This window comes from Apteryx mantelli, chromosome 27 (genome assembly GCF_036417845.1).
Source record: "Apteryx mantelli isolate bAptMan1 chromosome 27, bAptMan1.hap1, whole genome shotgun sequence".
NCBI classification, from domain to species: domain Eukaryota; kingdom Metazoa; phylum Chordata; class Aves; order Apterygiformes; family Apterygidae; genus Apteryx; species Apteryx mantelli.
In genome coordinates, this window is record NC_090004.1 from 1,942,578 (window position 1) to 1,963,187 (window position 20,610).

The window sequence follows — 20,610 nt, forward strand, 5'->3', positions numbered from 1 at the left end:
GACTCCCGAAGCTGCACAGTCTCCGAGAATACCCTGTCTATCTCTTGCTCTGCTTCTCGGATGCTGCGCAGCCTACTGACCTCCTCCCGTAACTCCCTTACCTGACGACACAACTCATCAACAGCAGCACACCTCCTGCAGGAGAGCTGGCTGCCAGCCCAGGCCTCCCGGAGAGGCCCCAAGCACTCCCTGCAGCCTGAGACCTGTAGAGCTGCATCTATTGTCAGAGGGCCAGTCTGGGTCCAAGCCTCTGACACAGCAACTCCAGCAGCCGCTGGGGAACGTGCTGTGCGGCGTGTCACGACCATATTGGGGAAGTGTACACCGCAGGGAACAGAAATGAAGGTCCCTTCGCACGTCCCTTCGCACGCCCTTCTGCGCAAACTGCTGCACAAACTGCTGCGCAAACTGCTGCGTCTGTTTGCTGCCTCTGTTAGCTGCGCTCTCGCTCTTATCATCCAGCGGTATCAGGGCAAGGGAGATGACTGAGAGCGGGTCCATTTTTAGCTGACCAAAATGTATGCAGGATTTAGTGCTGCTTTGTGCACTCACATCCAAAAGGGGAAAACGAGGGAGGTGGTGAAGAGCAGAACAAATGTAAATGATGCCGATTCCGCTGGCCCATGAGAAGTATTCGCGGGCTATCCAATCCCGGGGTGCAAGGACCGTCACGAAAATCCAGGGGTCAAGCTCTGAGCTCTGGCAGCAAGTTACAACAGTTGCCTCTCGCACGAAGCTTCAGTATTGGTTATACAACCAGAAGCTGCTCTCGACAGAAATTAATAACCTGCTTTAAAGTTAATAACCTGAGGTTACTTCTATATTATACAAGGTTACTTATACAAGAGCTCTTGGCATGCGGCACCATCTGCTGAGTGGCAGGTTCAGTAATTGGCGCTGTTACAGAGCCATCCCACACTTTCGCTCCGAAAGGGAATCTGTGAGCTCTCCCAGACGCACCGACTCTTATCTAACGCATCTAGTCAGCTGCATACATCGAGCAGACACATACACCGAGATGTCCGGAGCTCGAGTCGAACAAGTTACATCTTTGCTTTGTTTCTCTCCGCACCTCCTCTGTCTGCTCGTCCAAACTTCTCACTTTCCTCCTCCTTCACTCTGTTTCCTGCCGTCTACCTTGCTGCTCCTGATCCAAGAAAAGATTTCCTGAACAGACTTCTACAAACAACTGATTAAACAACTGATTTTTCACTTTCTTGGCAACTCCTAGAGTTATCAGGGAGAAATGTGTTGTTTTTTTTTTTTTTTAAGTAAACCCAAAATTAAAAAGGAAGAAAAAAATCCAAATTTTCGTGAAGACATATTGTGGAATAAAAGCATTTGTTTCAGGTCAGATGGAACCTTTTCTTCAATCACTGTTTCCATTTTAGCTTTTAAAGATATTTTAAAGTAAAAAAGCAAGGATTTTCAAAGCAAAAGGCATGCAGTTTTTTTCGTTTTCAAAATACTTTTTATCTAGTCGCTATTTTTCTGTGCTGCTATTCCTGAATATAATCTTTCAAGCAGCCTTTCCCACTGCCTGCACCCCCATCTCTTCAAACAATCTCTCCTTTCAACTTGTCAGCACTGGTATAATTCACAAATCCGTCCTTAAAATTGCCACCCTGTGTCTCGTCTTCTTTGGACCGTTAGCTTTTTAAGCAGAAAATGTGCTTTGCTTGTGCTATGAAAAAAAAAAAGAGGAGTGTAAACGTATGGTGCTTAACAGAGACCTTATGTTCTTTTAGCGGGCATGAGAAGTAAGGCTTATCCCTCCCCCCATACGGCACGTGCTGTCGGGTGCAGCCCCAATTTCCCACGAGGCCGGATCCTGGGGAGTGTTACCATCATGACCCTTTGGGCTATACCCAAACCACATGGATATAGACTCACGGAAAGCCAGCTTCTTACAGGGAAAAGGAGGCCAGCTACTTCCGTGAGGATCCCCGAATTGCTGCCAGCATTTTACCTGACATGACTTTTCCCTACCCTTTTCTCATCCCCTCCCAACACAAGTTGGTTAAGCGTTTTTAAACCTGCCTAGGCAATAGAGAGGTCCCTTCTAGTCTCAAAGGCAGTGACATGAAACCTCTTCTTTCCATACTTTCTTGTAAAGTCCTATCTGAAAAACAGATTAAAAAATCCCAAACATCAGCTTGTGCACATCTTTCACAGAAGCGCGATAAATATCTGCACACAAGCTGATGTTTGGCACTTTAAAAGCATGTTTTGCATAGCAGCTTGACAGATGTAGGACCAGATTTTCAGAAGTGCTGTGCAGACATGGTGCTGCCTAAATGGAGCACAGCAATGCTTTCAACACATCTGAAGACTGGGAAAATGCAGCAACCAAAGCCCACAAGATCCTCAAATTAAGGGCGAGTGATCAAAATATACAAAATACATATAAAGTATATATATAAACATATAAAAAAATATATATATATACACATACCCAGAAGGTCCTCAAATTAATGGGGAGTGATCAGTCTGGCTATAAAAAATATATATAAAGTATATATATAAAAATATATAAATATATATATATATGTACACATAATATATAAATATTGGCTGTATAAAACATTACCATTTAACATCAGCCTTACTTCACAGAGATGTGTACCCATTTGAGGCACTGTCCCAGGGCTGTGAAGTGAGATTGCTTCTAAGACTTACAAGCAAATGAATGAGCGCCAGCAGTTTGCTCACATGGCGGTTGGGTATGTCACGGACATCAGTTGCTCAGATTCCTCCTTTACTGCTGATGTGTGTTCAAGCTAGTGTCTTTGGGATAAATTACTACTTTCAAAATAAACATGGTGAATTCTTAGAACTCATCTAAGCAGCAAAGGAAATCCCCTGAATGAAGCGGGCTCAGTACAGAGCTTTGGAGTTGCATGCTGAGAAACTTTGCTTATTTAACAGAGAGGCTTTCTCTAGGGTAATAAAACTCTCGCATTGTTGTGCCAGGGATTTTCCATTAGGTGTGTGTCAGCTAGTGGTGGGAGCTACAGTTGCTGTGGCCGGTCATAGAAATGGAGTGAGATCACCCAGCAGAAGCTGACCACAGATCCCAGTGAGTCCACAGCAGTCAGAACTGGGAGGAGAGCTGGGGGAAGGACATTTGGATAGAGCTACTGGATCCCCCAAATTGCTAATTTAGCATGACTGCTAATTAGCAGTCATGTTAGAGTCTGACAAAAGAGGCCCAAGGCTTCTCTGTTTTCCTTCAACATGAGGGAAAGGCTCTCACCATACAGGTTAAGTGAAGCAGATGTATGACTCCACTGTCTTCCTGCCTTGCGGTAATCCCATAAACAATCCCATAGCAAGGAGGCAGAGGGCAGTGCTACATGATAGCCTCTCTCCCTCCAACCCTGGGGCTTTCTAGGGAACATAAAAGCCAAATCCCATACAATCCCCAGTTATTTATACTGTACTAGACAGAAGGGACTGCAAGCTAGGAATTCACCCAGTGGGACTGCCCTGCTCAAGGAAGCAGTGATTTAACGTGGGGATTCATGAGCCTGGCTTAGAAGACCCTGTGGCTAGAGAACCTGCAACCATCTGTTTCTTATTGGTGAGGACAATGACTGAAGGACCTGGATCCTTGATTGAGTCAGGCCAAATTCATGCCTGGAACAGCCTTGTCCACAAGAGCGCTATGAGCATCTTCCTTAACGATAAAAGATACACCACACTAGAGCAAGGTGGGTTCTTCTTCAGCCCAGTGTGTGGATGATGTGATGCTGTGAAGGGGAGATACTTCTAAAAGTGTGAATGGAAGGAGACTTGGGTCTGCAACCATAAGGTTGCAGCCATTAGGTTTTTCCCTAAAGAGGGAAAAAAAGTGGAACAGTTTTCCATTGAGAGCACCTTTGCCTTCCCTCTTACTAACAATTCATTTTATGTGACACTTCTGCAGAAAGATGTCAATTAATGTTAGCGGTCTTTAACCTGCCACATCTTGGTACTGCTTTCCCTACTAGCTGCAATGAACCAGTGCAATAAGCCAACTGATAAGCCCCATAAAAGCACTGAGAGTTTGGCCATGAAACAGAAGAACATATATTGACTATAGATACCCCTACTAATATCAGATTTCATCATGGAAACGCTAATGCACAGTAAACAGGCAACATTTCCCTGACAAGATCATGATACCATCACAGACCTCACTTTCAAATCAGGTCGATACCATTCTACAGTTGCATGATGTAAGATTTCAGAATGGGCCCAGCGCCTCCAAAGTACCAAAGCATATTGACAAAGGTGACACAGAGCCACTGAGGCATCACAGCACTTCTCCTGAAGAAGTGCTGGCTAGTTTGACCTTCAAAGATCATTTTCACTGTTCGGAATCACCACAATATCCCTCAGGAAAAGGCCAATGGATATTTTTATTAGGTCCTTAAGGAGTACAAACTCTGACCTGGCTGCTTAATGGTATGATTCTCCCAGACACATCCTAAAGAGACAGTGCAGCTTTCGGTCTCTGTGTGCGGGATGCTAAACAACTCCCATTTCCTCTAAAGTCAAGTGCATGGGGTACGCTTGTATGCGCAGGACAAATGCTGACTAAGTGGAATTATATCCAGTCTTGTGAGATTTCATGACTATGTGTAGAAAAACAGTGCTAAAATTACACATGAAATAACCTCTTTAAGCAGAAATTGTTCTTTAGCAAGACCCCAACAGAAAACTCTGGGGATCAAGTTTACATTTAACTGTGGAGAAGTCAAGGCAGAACCACAGAAGTTCCTCCTGCGGTCCTCATGAAACCTGAACCGTGACAAAAAGGAACTACAGAGACTTTCCTTCACAGGAAGCCACGAAAAGTAGGAGCTGAAATCACTAGGGAATTCAATGGGAGCTGAACACCTCCACTCCACAGTTCCCCATGACAGTGCCAGTGGTAACTATTCCCCATCCCGAGATGGCACCAAGGTGCCCAGCTGACATCCTTCTTGGAAGAGGTGATGAGGGAAGAAACTGAGCCCAAGCATACCCCATGCATGGCATTACTGAGCCTTGATCCTGAACCCTGAAGTCATGAATGTAGCCTTCAAAAGGAGTAAAGGGCACTCCAAAAGACCAACAGAAAGTGGGAGCTGAATCCCAGCTTTACCCTGGCTCATGGACTCTGCAAATTCCTGTTTTCAAAACACTTCCCTGTGGGTAAACATAAACAAAGCAGATATCCAGTTTCAGAGCTGGGGAGGAGATGTTTTAAAAACAAGAGTGACACTGCAAGGGAAGCCAAGTTGTCCAGCATGGTTCCTAGAGCCTCTGGCAGGCTCATCACCTTGTTCCTTAAAAATGGATAGTGGGTATGATAAAAGCATGAAATCTGGCTTTTCTAATCTTCCTTGAAAGCCAAGTAATATGATTCTAGCCGGCAGGCTGGACAGTAGCAGGGAAAATACGCAGAGCTGCTCTGGCAGTGCTATAAGCAACATGATCATGGAGGAATGGCAGAAAAGGGACCAAGGGAGCCAGAAGATGCAGTTGTATAGAGGGAAAACCAAACACTGAAAGTGACAGTGAGAAAGAGAAGAGCTCTAAAGAAATAAAACCTGAGAGGAAGATGGAGCTAAAAGAGGTGCAGCAAGTCCAGCTTTTGCAGAAGCACCATGAATTTCTTTATAATCACTCTCCTTGGCTGAGGCATCAAATCATGAGATGGCTCCAAAAGATCTGAAAGCAACTGGATCCCACCGGAAGGATGGGTCCAGCCAGCAGCAGACTGTATGAAACCAATGAATAAGGGAAGGAATGAGACAAGGAGAGAATCTTAATGGAGAAAAAAAAACAAAAACCAGTGAAATAACATCTTGAGAATGGATGTACATTTTTGTAAAATAGTTTCAGGAGACAGCCACAAAAGGGGTCTGATCCATATAGTATCCTTGGTAAAGCACTGGGCACCCTGTGGATTCATCTGCAGGCTTGCTCCTTCATTGCAAGAAAACATCTTCGAAGACACAGGCTGCTGAGGCTAAATGATTCAACGCCAGAAACTCCACGGGCATTAGGCACTAACAACCAGGTACTCACAGAGCACCTCTGAAGAGCATCCTGCCCTGTCTGACCTCTTAGCAGTGTGTATGCCACGTAATTTAGATATAAAATTTTATTTTATGATCTGGTGTGTTACATTAGTGTCTATGCTTGGCATTAAACAGCTACTATATTCTGTCTCACATCCAGAAGGACGACTGTCTTAAGTCAGCGCTACAGGAACTTTAAAATAAAACATAGCATACGTTCAGGATGACTAATATGTTCCCTGATGCTGGGTTACACAGAACATATTGGAAAAGTTGCTTTATTTTGTGTCTGTAGTTTAGAAAATGTGGCTCTGAATCTGTTTTGCTCAGCCTGGAGACTGCAGACAGCCTCCCCCTGCAAGCGCAAGGGCGCAGAGACACGGCTCTTCAGAAACAAGCCCCAGCGGAGGGCAGCCAGGGAGCAGCCAGCACTGAGCACCTCCGCATCCCTCTCCAAAGAACCTCAGCAGAGCGGCTCTGAGAGGGGCAGGAGGATTTTCATTCACATTAATTGTGAACCTGCTCAATCACATCTAGGAAGGAGTCCAGGAGTCTCTCCGAAACGTTCGCAGTTGTGGGAGAACCCAACCCAGGGAAACAGAGGCTTCTTGTGAGATTTTAAGGCAATAAAATCCAACGCTCAGTCATGTGGGCCTTAGCTGCTACAGGAGAGTGATGACAATGTTTCTAACCCATCACATTTTTCAGTCTGTTGCTGTCTTGCCATGCCCTAGCTTGCTCCCTAAATCACATTAGGTCCTAACCATTATAGGTTGCCACTGATGAGAATGTGACGGGGAAAGGTTCTTTGTTTATTGGTCTAGCTTTCTTCTCTTTGCATTCACCACTCACTGCTGACATGTGTCTAAATCTGAGCTGCACACAAGGATGCATACGTCTAGGTGAGAGGTGAGCTGTTCTGAACAAACAAGCAGGTTTCCTTTCATAAAGCACTATTTTACTCTTTTGGTTAGATAGTTTGATCCTCTGTTAATGAAATATTTTAAAATAAATGCAATCTTCAAAAGGTAACAGCAGGGAGGAAAACCACAACCACTGACTAATTAAATCCTTTTTCTAACACACAAAAAACAAGACTACCCAATGACAAGGAGCAGAACTGATGAATCCTGCTAGGAATCTCTCAAGTCTCTTTATGCCCCTCTGCAATACATGGGAAGGATGATCTTGAAGTATGAACCTTAATTGTATCTCATAAACATGCTGCTTGTTAACTGATTCTTAATTTTTGAAAAGATAAAACAGTAATATTAGATCAGTGCTGAATTACAGAAGAGCACGCTGAATTACCTGGATCTAAGACTATGATACACCACAAATTTATATCTTGCATCCATTCTGGTTTGACCCACTTTGGTTGGGTGGGATTAAAATCATATAAATGCAAGCCATCCTTTCTCCCCCACCTAAAGCCCCAGTATCAGAAAAGATCTTCCCAATTCCTCCATCAGAATGGTAACAAACATTAGGAACTTCATTTTCAGGAGAAGGCTCTGGAAAGATTTAGAAGACGTGGAGTACGCTCCTGTTACATCAGAGACAGCTGCAGGAAGTATTTTTGCTCTTCAGCCGTCTTCCCTTAACCACTTGCTGAGAGAAGATACCGGTGCTTGCTAACTTGAAGACAACTCAGAAAAGAAACTGAATGCAGTTCTGGAGCATATACTGATCTTGAGGGTCAGGTTTATTTAAGGTGGAGGCAGAAAGTAAGCTGAAATCCAACTATATCTGGCCTTCTCCTGCTCACCTCCACATGACACCTTCACTGACTTGCCATCATTGTTATCAATAACTCCCATACAACTGGCTGTGATACAAAAAGAGAAATAAAACAAGACACTTACCCTCCTTCAAAGATCTTGATCCTGACTGGCTCCCCTCTTTTGGTTACAAGAGCCTCTTCTTCTGATTTTCCTCTTTTATCCTCTTCCTTCTCAGCTCTAGTTATATCTTTTCGACCTTCATTAGAAAGGAGCGAAGGCAAATGAACCTATCTCCCCAAAAGAGCAAAACAGTCATTGATTACATACAAAATCACTCTACGAAAGACATAGACCAAACACTGCCGGCAGCCTCAGAAAGAGCCAGCAACCTACCACGCTTGCTGCTCCTGATAACAGGCTCTAAGCACAGTAATTAGGACGTTCTCTTAACAAATAGGGCCTCCACTTCAGGATTTTAAGCCCTGTTGGTTATGTCATATTTTGAGTGACTGCTTACAAGTAGGGAATGTGTTTAAATCACCTCCTGCAGTACAGTGGCTAAATCTTATCCATCCCTTGCCAACTGGAAAACTGAGGCATAGAGAGAAATATCTTGGCTGGGGTCACTCTGAATATGTGGCAGAGCCAAGGGTCTCTGTTCCCAAATTCCCTGTTGTCTCTTTAATATATGCATCTACAAAATTCTGGAGAAGAGACATCTCTAGAATTCATATATTTAACTTCAACTTGTGGATTTCCCCACACACACATGCCCACACAGAAATTTGGATTTCAGCTATTTAAACTTGATATAAATCACTTGACAGTCTAAGCTCCCGGGTGCTTTCCTTTCACCAAAACTATGCTGCCACAGGTGCAGTACGTAGAAAACCACAAAGCCAATGAGAGAAAATAGTCCTCCACCTCCCCAAATGTTCCAAGGGTGAAATTTGCTTTTCCCTTTGTTAAAGCTGCTGCACTTCATTTAGACTCAGGCTTAAATCATGCACTGACATGCCATCTAGCATGCCTAATGTTATTTTTACAGCATATGGACCTAAACATTAGAATTGCCTCTTTATCTCTGTGTGGTGCAAGGGAAGCTCCGCACACCTAGAATGAAATCTTGGGACATTGCCCTGCTACGACCTAACAGTGCAAATAACAGGAATCTCCAAAGCTTTGAAAGACAAAAGTAAATTGCCTTTCACCCAGGTTACTTTTTACATAAGTGCAGGAGCAAACAAGACATGTGCCTTTGAAGTTCAAATGAATCACCCATATCCGCATTTCATAGATAATTTGTGGAAGAAGTTTGAGGGTCGTTGTGAGAACAGGGTTATGAGAGGGATTTCAACCTGAATGTAGCCATCTAACTGGTAGAAGTCTAAATCAGAGCTAGTCACCCTTGACTCTTTAGAGTCACTGGAAAGAGAGTGGCAGCTCTCGAGGATGATTCATCTGCCCTACCTTAGACACTTATCTTAAGGTGGGATGAATCACCAGAGAGGTGTCTCCTGTGGCTATAAAAGAAGCCAGGAGAGACTAGCTCAAACTCAGACATGAAATTCAGTGGGATGTAACCCAGCCTCCACAACAGCACAGTGCTGAAACTGCCATGAGATTTGCAGCAAAAGGAAGGATGGACCCACTGAAAAGCAGCTTTGTGGCACTGAGACCAGTAACGTCAGGAGCTCAGCTTAGAGCACTTCTGCTAGGACATTATACGTGCCTGGGACTTTTCCCTACCCTTGGGGCCGACTTGCACAGATTATTCCACATCCACACTATCAGCTCCTTACACCCTGCCAAACAGTCTGCTGGGGTGGCCCCTAGCCTGTATTACCTCCCTAAGCGTGCCCAGGAATTGTTTGGGAGAGGGATAATCACCCCAGGCCAGAATTGTGCCAGGGACCATAATAACAATTTAACAGCAGACAGTCTCGTGCCGGTGTCTTTGGGCACAGAGGATTCTGTGCTTGGAGGAAATCAGTGGCAGGAGACACGCTGAGCGCCTCTGAAAATTAAACCTTAGGCATTTTGACTTCACCTTCCGATGTTATCTATACATTCATAAAAATGCTAGTGATAACGTTCCCATTTCAGTTCCTTATTTACTGAAGAGTACAAAACAATGACTTTCTAGATGTAGCACTAGGTTTATTTTATTGCCGCTTCTGAAAGCACAAAACACATACAGATGAAAGGCACTGGAGAGGGCCAAAATCATACAGTCACTATTACCCCCTACAATCTCATATAATTTACAAACAGTGCAAGCCCAATACAGTGTAATTAACCATCTCCGTAGGCACACTGCAGCCTACAGTCACTTCAGAATTGATCTGCTCAGTAAATCTCACTAATAATTTAAAAATCAAGTCAAGTACTCAGACAGCATATACTTGGTACCGCTTGCTGGTAGCTTGCTGCATGCATAATTGCATGAAATATTAGAGCTGTTTTACATTTTCTGTCGTGTTTACTGACAGCTTAGAGTTACATAAAGAAGAAAATATTTAAGGAAAACAACTAGAACGGAGTTAACTGAAGGTTGAACTTTCAACCCTCTGATTGATGCTACTGCTATGCAGCTCCTGTTAATCACATCTTCCTGAGTAACCAGTAACACAACTTCCTATTCTTTGCCAGTCATGTATTTTAAAGACTAAACTGAGAATTTCACTCCCACTGATCATCTAATTAAAAATTATTTCTCTACTTGGCATGAGGTCAATTTATCTCCTTTGAAATTAACATAATTTCTGCAAAACCCACTCCTTTAGGCAGCAGGTATTAATATTAAAATTAGGCTACACCATTGCCTAGGTGAATTTTGCAGGTATATCAGGACAAACTCTTACTTTTGCAAACTGTACCATAAAAACCTTAATTTTCACCATCAGTCACTTTGTAGGGTTTTGTCTAAAAGGTTTTTGAGTCTTTTAAGTTAATGCATGCTGTGAAGCATATCTAAGGGCTAAACCATTCCTGTCTAAAGCTTAACCTTTGACTTCAGGGTTACTAAATATTTTAAATCAGCCTTAACGGTTCATTCTCCCACATTTCTGAAATGCACTGCTTTTTATGCCTTTCAGTGCCATGCCACAGAGCGAAGTTCAGAGGAGCACAGGCACTTCCATTAGAGAAAGAGACCAAGGATGGTACAACACCTTACAGATAAAATCCTTTGAAAAAGAGTGCATAAATATCAAGCATTAGTGTGGTTATTGCACTGCACAGGTAATTATCTGTCCCCAGATCCCTAGAAAGTCTGTCTTTGGGATTTCTGCGGGAGAATGATGGAAATGCTGAATAGAAATAAAGACTTATTGAATAATGGTGACTCTAATGTGTATTTTAAGACTTATGTATAAGCAGCAGCTGCAGCAGCGATTATGATAAATTTAATATTCAGAGTTCATTTCATGATTCAGAAATAAAATGAATAATCCATCAATATAAATTGACTTGAGATGAATATCAAGTTGCAAAATCTTTAGAGCAATTCTGTTTGCTAATCTACATGAACATGACGTGGATTAAAGGGATCTGTGGATTAAAGGGATCTGTATGGTTTAGCATTAACCGAGAGGGGAAAAATCTGGACTCAAAAGGAGGTGAAAAACACTAGGCTGTTACCACCAGTGCCTTACAGACTTCTATGCCCTTGTGGCCGATGACTTTGGAGAGCTCTGGCTGTGGGAAGCTGTTTGCCTTGCTCCTCTTAACTCTAAGTACCAGGAATAAAATATTCTTAGATATCTAGAAAGGCAGGTAGATGCCTAAGGACATTAACCAAATGGACTAAACAACATGGGTGTTTCAGCAACACTCCATGCCTAACTGACTGAGGCACTTTTATAAATGTCACTGCATGCCCATACACTTCTTGGGGGCCTAAATACACTGGTAAATCTCCCTTTAATATTTTTAAATACTTTAAAGTATGCTTTTTCATGTTCATTAATGTGAAATCAGTAGATGCACAACCACACAGAATCCCCAATTTCCCCAAGGCAATCCTTTTTCATTTATAACATGCAAAATGTAGGGAGTTATGAGAGCCTTAATAAAAAAGTTGTAAAGCTATTTGAAATATCAAGACACAAATGCAAATCAAGTCTAATCCTTTGTTCTCAGAAAGTGGTAGTTCACAGTGTAGTGGTGATTCCTACATGCCCTTTGGATTACAAGGCAAGCAGAAGCTGGAGAACAGAAATACGGCATACTGCCTCAGAGCAGGCTTGCCTTTCTTTTGGATTATAGTGCAGTTTAGCTTCTTCATTCTAAAAGTTTCATTGAGAACAAGTGTTTACCAAACTAAGAAAGGGATGAATAAACTCCTTTTAAATGAACAATTGTAATTCCCCTTCCCTCATCCCCCAATTCCCAAGTATCCAAACAGATAAGGAGAAAAGTATATGACTGCATTACCTCTGTCATTTTCGGCTTCCGGGAGCTGGACGGGACAAGCCTGCCTGCATCTGGACGCGGAGCTGTAGCCATGGTGTAGGTTTCCTTGCTCACCTTCTGCTTGGACCTCAGGAGGGATAGGGCTGCCTTAGTGGATATACCGGGAAGGTTAGGATTATACAAGCTAATACACCAGCTGGCATACACTGAGGACCGTCGATCGGCTTGCTGGATGTGATTTGGCTTTATGTAGTTTAAATAGCACCAACTGACATTAGTGGTTGTGTGGAGACTGGGGAATTGAAGTACCTTCTTCATATCTGTACCTTCTCGAGACTTCATTGCACTGTGAGTAACCTCAGACTGAGGTGCAGGGCTTGGAGGCTTTGGTGGAGAGGGCTCCACCAGCTCTTTGGGGTCTTCTTTCTTCACGGTTTGCAAAGGTGCCTTGCTGAGGAACTGCTTGCCAGCTGGCTGCTTATACTCTTCCAGTGTCTCAAAACTTGAAGAACCTGAATGGGACACAGCTTGCTGCAAAGTACTTGGGATTTCCTTTGGCTCTGTCTGGTCTAAGGACAAACTAGGTGGTGTTTCAACTTCAACCCTGCCTTGGCTTTCTGCAAGAAAGTGAGATTTATCCTGCTTTTTCCCTTCCTCTATTGCACTGGGTGGCTTCACCACTTCCAACTTCTCTTCTGCTTCAGACACTTCCTCCTCTTTCACTCTTTTCTGCTGTTGTGTTTCCATTGTCAGCTCCAAACTACCAGCTGGAGAGAGCATCCGTTTGCTTCCACCAACTGTTGATGGGCCTCCTTCCAATCCGAGGACGCTGTCTGATGGGGAAGTGAGTGGCATATAGCCTTTTCGTTCTGGTAAGGGTAAGGGCACTCTCAGATAGGGGCTCTGGAAAATGCTTCTTTGATCTTCTGTGATCATCTGTGCCAGATCAAAACCTAGTCCATGAACATCAGCACTACAGACCAGAGTACCCTTGGACTGGTGATCATCAAATTTCGGGAGAACAATAGAAGAGGAACTGCACTGGGATTGAGTGACCAGAATCTGGGAAAGTGTTGTGTACATTGCACTCCCATAGGATGGCATATTCGTCTGTATGCGAACAGGGACAACAAGCGACACCACTGGTTCTGACCGTGTAGGAACAACCAGCTGAGATGTGGATACGGACACTGAAGGGCTTGCTGTGCAGGTCAGAGGATGCAACCTACTGTCTGAGCCATATTCTGTGCATGGGGAAAGACTGGAGGTTCCTGCTGCTGGGAATAAACTGGATTTGATCTGTGGTAAATGTCCACCAGCTTCACCTGGCAACTGGAGAGCAAACTGAGACTGAAGAGGCAGAAAAAAGGCAGAAGGGATTGGTGAGGAGCCAGGGTAATGCACCGGTAAGAATGAAGGATGCTGCCTGAATGGCACATCGGCAGGGTGAGACATTAATGGAGTAGTAACATGAAGCTGACCTGGGTGGATGAGCGTTTGTTGGAGAGGAAGTGGTGGGGTCTGAAATATAGAGGGAGGAATCTGAGGCATGGTGAATTGAGCAGAGAGGATGTCAGACATAGTGTGTGCAGCAAAAAGCTCGGCAGACTGCCCTGGCTGCGGCAGGAGATGCGGGTAGGGAAAGATAGAAACTTGTGGGGACATGTACTGCTTTTCATGCAGTGTTAGTTGTGGTACAGGATGATGAAAGACTTGCAGAGCTTCTGTGTACGGCTGCGTATATGCTGGCTGAGGGCTGTCTTTGGGCTGACTCTTATCAGCTGGGTAAGTACTGTGAGAGGGCAAAGAGGATGAAGATGTTGGCTGATGGGGCAAACTTGTAGCAGGAGATTTACTTGAAGAAGAAGGAATTGGATCTTCTGTCTCTTGACGACCTTTTGGGGCCAAGTCTGGCTCATGCTCTGGATGTCTAGTGAGAGATGCTTGCCTAACTAGAAAGCATTTTCTTCTCTCCTGTGGAGCTGAGGAGGTTGATGGACCAGGTGTTGAGGCAGGAGTAGATGACAAGCTCCCATAGTCAAATGACTTACTGCGGGTCTCTGACATCTGGGAAGAATGGGACACATTTGGTGTCTGCTCAGAAGCAGATCTTCGCATTTCCCTGGAATGATGGTGGTGGCTTGGTACCATCAACATATGTGAGCCAACACCAAGAGGCTTTGTGTGGGATTCAGAGGGCTGACTGGTTGACTCTGACTTACTGTGTTCTTCACGATCAAATGACACAGAATGGCTGGAGCCATGGGATATGCTGCTTTCCTGACTTGGGCTTCTAGTGAGAGAGACTGATTCAAAACTGGACTCTCCAGAGGACTGAGCCATTTCTGCTAGCCGCAGCCTCTTCTTTTTTGGTGGGAGTTTCTCTGCAGGGAGCTGAGAAAGGGTTTGGCTTCTCTGTGGCCACTGAAATTCCTCCGTTTTTTCTGGCTCTTTCGGAGGAGGCTCCGGCTCTGTTTCTGGTCTGTCAGGCTCTTCAGTGACCAGAATCTCTGGGACCTGGATGTTGGGTTGGCGTACCAGTTTGGGCTGCAGGGAATGAGGTGGCCGGCTTTGCTGTGTTTTTGGCTGAGATGAGTACTGTGACAGGGGTTTCTCTTCTCCCTCTAAGCTGCTCACCTGTTCTATAGAGTCAGACTTCTCAAAGGAACTCGTATGCTGGATGACAGAGATCTCCTTTGAAGTTGTTCTTCTCTCTTTGCTCTCTGTACTTGAAGTCGGTTTGGTATTCCTGGAATGAAAGCTGGCACTAACATCAGAAGGTGCGGATTTACCTGGATCTGCTGGTGACTTAATGGATTCACAGGTTAAGTTTAAAGCAACATCAGATGATGCTGGGTTTGCAAACTGAGTCCCTGGCCCAGTACTGGAGGAGGGAGTGTCAGACAATTCAAAAGCCGGAGGGTCTTCATCATCACCAAGACTCTTTTCTTTTCGCCTTTTGCGTAAGGGGGTAAGCTCCAAACTGCTCCCTAGCTTGTAATGCATCATCTGGGGCCACGTGTCAGGCTCCGCAACACTTTTCTCAGTCTCTGAGGAGGTATGGGAACTGGAAGAACGAGGCTTTGAGAGCTGCAGTTCTGAACAGTAATATTTCTTATGGGCTTCATAATTATCCCTTTTCTTATACCGAGCACCACATATGTTACACTCATACATGAACCCTTTAACTTTCGGACCCTTCCGAGACTTTTTGGTAAGATCGCTTTCCTTGGTTTCAGGCTCCTCGGGAGGTTTGGAAACAGTTTCTTTGTTCACAGAGCTAACCTCCTCTGAGACATATTCTACTCCCAAAGGTAGCTCAATAGCTGGTTGTCGTTTTAGCATTCGAGGATGGGAAGAAAACACTTGACTGCGGCTTAAGACTTCAGGCTCCATGATGTGATCATCAAATGAATAGCTACCTCTAAAGGTATGTGGGGAGCTTATAGTGCATGCAGCAGAAGGCATTGAGTGGCTTCTTAGGAGAGGCACTGTCTCTGTGGCACTGTGGGATTGCTGAAGTGACAACAATGATTGTTCGGGCTTAATTTTTTCACCATGTGATGTCAACACTTTTGACGCATCCAACTGGCTACTGGAACCAGACTTGATGTCAAACTGAAACGGTTCTCTATATACACCAGACTTTGGAGATTCGATGCTGCTACGTCTAGATAAAGAGCTTCTTCTAGGCTTAACACTATCTATTTCACTGGTATCTACAACAGCTTCATTAATTGTAATTAGCTTAGTGATGTGTTCAATAACCTGTGTTCTAGGCACAGATAACGGTACTATACTAGGTTTCTCTTCAGTAGACAGGTGCGGAACCCCCTGGGTTGTGTTTGTACCTAACATTGCAGTCCTTTGCCCAATTCTACCACATTTCCCAAAAATAATTTCTGCATAAGATTTTGCATTAGTATTTGGTGGGCTGATCTGCTGCTCTGCACTTTCTGATCTTGAGAAGTAGCCTGATTCGGTACTCCCTTTGCTCCCAGGGCTCAGGAAAGCTTGTTCATCTATGACCTTCTTGCGTTCACTTAAGCGGAGTGCAAGCTTCTGTTTTATAGTATGAGTATCTTCAGATTTATGGCTCAAAGCATGGTCTGATGATGGCTCCACAAACTGGGTGCTGTCCTCAAGAGACTGAGACATACTGGAATGAGACAATGAACAGCGGTCGTGGCTGGAGCCTTGGCTTCCTGCACTCAAACTACTGGATAACAGGCTGTGCTTTTGCCTGGGTGAGAGCTCTACTGAATGGCCTGACATTGCACTTGTTTCCTCCTCTGAATCTGTGCTTTCTCCTTCTGTTGGCTCTTCAAAGTCCTCCCCTCCGATCCTTTCCATTTCCAAGCTAGAAGGATACATCTCCGCTCCAATTCCTGAGGCCAGCCCAGCTTTTATTCTATGAGCATGAGATTTCCTATGCTTATACAAATTGCTCTTAGTCTTAAAAGAAAAGCCACATGGAATGCAAGGGTATGGCCTCTCACCTGTGTGTGACCTGATATGTTTTTGGAGCACACTTGGCTTTGCACAAGGCCTGCTGCAGTACTGGCAAATATATTTGCCCGGCTTCTGAGGTTTCTTTTCCTTCTTGTGCACTTCCTCAGCTTGCTTTAAGGAAACCTGCGAAGGGCGAGGGATATAGACCTTTTGAATGGACGGCATGTCCTCTCCAGGAATGATTGGTGAATGGGAAGGTAAGAGCTGGCTGTGATGAGAATGAAGCCCAGGTGATGAAAAGGAGCCAGAGGGACCTGGTCTTACTGGATCAACTAGCTGCCATGTGGGCCCTTCAAGGACATGCTCTGGTTTCCCAGGAGACATAAATGCTGGTGACAGTGCGTGTTGCTGAAGCTGTGAAACGTGGGGTGGATGTTCAAAAGAGGAAGGCTTAGGTTGCTTCTGATGTCCAGTCTTCTCCTGAGATTCCTCTCTTGGAATCGGCAAAGAGCCAGAAAAGTGCTGCTGCGATATGATATCTCGGAGAGGGGGTCCTTGTGAAGAAGCAGAGCTGCCCTGATACGTAGCTGCAGATGAAATACTGGCTTGGAAAGCCTCTCCTTTGGGAAGTCTCTTTCTTGGACTTTCCTCAGCCTTTTTTGTGCTCTTCTGGCTTTGTTCAGGATCCATGACCTTAAAGGGGTCTTTGAATGCTATTTTGGGAAGGTTTTGGCAGGCTTCATTTACGAATAATAAAGGTCTCTTCTGTAGATTCCCTGTTCTGCCTGCATTTGCTACGAAGCCGGAGCCGCCAGGGGATGGTTGTTGATTTAAGATTTTACTAAAGTGTCACTAGTTGCTATTTGATTCAAAAAAAAAAAATGTTTCAAGGTCAATAAAGTTCACATTGGTAACACATGACAAACTACTTCAAAGAGAGAAAACTTTCCAAAACTTTTAGTCCAAATATTTTCCTTGTGAACTTGGTTAAGGCTTTAAACCTTGCCATTTTATTTCAGTTGACAGTGGCAAGCCTTCAAAGTCAAGATGCAACCCACAATGTGTCTCTTGTTTGTTATGCAAACCTTTGAAAGCTTGAAACTTTAGTGCTCATCTCATAACGATCTTTTTTTTCCTGTGCAAGGAAAATAACACTGAACGGTGTATGTCCCCCTGTGTCTTCCTTCTGTTCCACTTTTGAGTTCAAAGGCCTTGGAAAAGTATTTCCCACATTTCTGCAATTACATCAACCAAGACAAAACAAACACACAAAAAAAAATTACTTCAGCATTTGTATTTAAGTAATTAAACACTGCTACTTTTATAGAGGAACATAACACTTTGCACAAAAGAAATTCTGAATAATTGATCAAATGTCTACCAATTATGAGACATTATTTTTAATTGCAATGCAAACATAAATTGTACTAAGTCAAAACTCAGGGACTTACACTGGGTTTAATGCACACATACCTGGCATTCTAATGGTACCCAAAGACAGTAAGTTGAAACACAATCAGTTTTGAAAAATGTATTAAAATGGTTTCAAACTTGAATTCCTTCTAATATTCTGTAAACATTTATGGTTTTACAATTTTTATAACTATATTTCCCTTCCAAACAGACTACTATATGCAAAGCACTGCTTAATACAACACACACTTTCACTGACAAATAAAGAACAAATCTTTTCTATGTAAAATCTTTTCTTGAGCTTGCAACAATCTTTTGTGTCATTTTCAACAATAGCAGGTAAAGAAAAAGCATACAAACTCTTTTACTGAAACTTTGCCTCTTTAATTTCCTGCCTTTTGCTAATGAACAATGATGCAAGTCTAACCTCTATAGCATGCACTATAGGTGGAATGTCAAAATCGACTCTCTATAAAGGGGAACCCTTTTTACAATGAATTTGATTAGGAAGCTCTACTAAACCCATACTTGTCAGGAGATAAAGCTATTAATGAGACACTTGGGGAGGTATACTCTGAAAAATGAAAGCATCACCAAGAGTTGGAATAGAAAATGGATGGAGAATTTTGAAGAAAAATAAGGACAGTGCTTTTTAAGTAAAGTAAATTGATATGTATAATTTATAGTGAGGTAGAAAGAAGTATCTTCCTCCCTTGTGAAGCTATTACCTGCTTTAGGATGAAGCACATTGCTATAACAGAATTGCATTGGCTCTGCTATGGGAACTTAGCCCTACTGCTTTGATCCTGCCCAGTTCAGGAGTAGGACACGTGGATGGGGCCGAAGTGCAAACCAGGCAAAACAGGGAAGCACAGCAGACTTCACCCCATGCTTCTCAGATCTCAGCTGCCCAACAGCCCAAATTCATCCCAAGGAATAACAGCAAAGAACCAGCAGAAGAGGCCAGTTGTGTTCAGTATGAAGTCCTCCTAGGATCACCCATTCTTCACTCATTCCTACAACCCTGTGGGTGCTCCCCATTCAACAAGAAACAAAGAACACATGGAGTGCAAGGTAATTTAGTTTATTTTAGCAGAGTGTAAACACACGGTACCACCTTAGGGATACATCATGACCAGGCAGAATTTACAAAAGGGGTTAAAAACTGTCTATTCTTGGGATAGGATTCATTTTACCTAACCTTAGACATTCAAAAGTCAGGGTTAAAGTATATATGCACAACTTCACATATAATCACTGAGAAAGGCAGGTCTCACTTAGGGCCAATACATCCCATATTAAGGTCTCAGCTCAGTGGGATCAATTGCCCTGAGATACCACCTTTTATTGATTAGAATAATGGCTTACTTGGACAGCTGTGACACCCACATCATAGGCAAATGCACAGAAGAGCAGTCCTACCCTAACATTTTCCTTTTCTTTTCCCCAAATATGAGTTTTGCTCCACCCCAGCACGAGCTTCGCATCTTCGCAGGGCCTACAGAGCACCTGCACTTGCACAGACTTGCTAAGAAAGGTGTCTCATGTTTATGGGCTTATTGCTTTGAGGAGCAATTAGTCACATTTTGAAACCCCTTTTTAGAGCGTGTTGGCTCCTGAAGGCTGACTAACACCAAGTTTGGTCTGATCTAGACTTAGAGCAGTGTGCTCTGGCACCACTGCCCCTCAGCAGTGTTTTCATGGCAAAAGGTTGTGAAAACCAGAACGTTCTTTCATTCCATTGAGTAACCTCTCATCACATTCACATTTGTCATGCATGGACAGGAGTGAAAGGGGAGCGCAAGTTGTTACAGACCATCCAGGTCCCAGTGAACTGAATCAGTGTGAGAGCGAGGGCTCGGTTTTGGATAATACTCTATATCATCTCTATGTCAAAAGCTACTAAAGATTAAACACAGTTGTGGAGCTGATCTATTATGTTGACTTTTGCCTAAGATGGTGTTCTTTGCCCCTCTTATGATGCACAGAGCACATTAGCTTGGTAGAAGTTGATTTAAGCAGAGACTTTTTCAGCTATTGCAAAGTGAACACTGCCTCCCACAAGCTCAAACCCTCACATTTAAGAACTGCCAACTAAAGAATGCCTGAAAAATATGTTAATACTCTGCTTTCTCCTATAGTCTCCATATCCACTCCTAAGTGTATAATAATTAGGGTTGTGAGGAAGCTTTTTGAAATGATTCAGTATCATTCCAAATGTTCAGACTATCATCATCCTCCTCTGACGAACACATGGGCCCCAGCTGATTTTGGTAGGAACTCTGCACAAAAGTTAACATTTAAAGAACTGATCAACAAACAATCGCACCTGCTGCCTACAGCAGTGAACACGGCCATTCCAGGACAATTCAGGCTACTTTCTACGTGTTTCTTTCATTACTGGAAAGGGCCCCTGGAACAGTAATGGCAAAAAATAATTCTCCTAGCCCAAAACCATTACTTCAGATTTATAGGTCTCCAAGGAAGATTCAACAGTGCAAAATAAAGAAGTAGAAAAAAACAAGTCCCTTCAGCTAAAAATTGTAGGAGGC

The 20,610-nt window shown here is 43.6% G+C and overlaps 1 protein-coding gene across 1 annotated transcript in view; it reads right to left on the bottom strand.

The window, feature by feature from the left end:
• HIVEP3 (HIVEP zinc finger 3) overlaps nucleotides 1–17,335 on the bottom strand; it is a 70,776-nt gene extending 53,441 nt beyond the window's left edge. The window contains exons 1-2 of the mRNA XM_013948444.2: nucleotides 12,215–17,335; nucleotides 7,919–8,064 (exon numbers count right to left, since the gene is read on the bottom strand). Of these exons, the coding sequence (XP_013803898.2) occupies nucleotides 7,919–8,064; nucleotides 12,215–17,335 (5,267 nt within the window). The remainder of the gene's footprint in view (nucleotides 1–7,918; nucleotides 8,065–12,214) is intronic.
• Nucleotides 17,336–20,610: the final 3,275 nt, after the last annotated feature.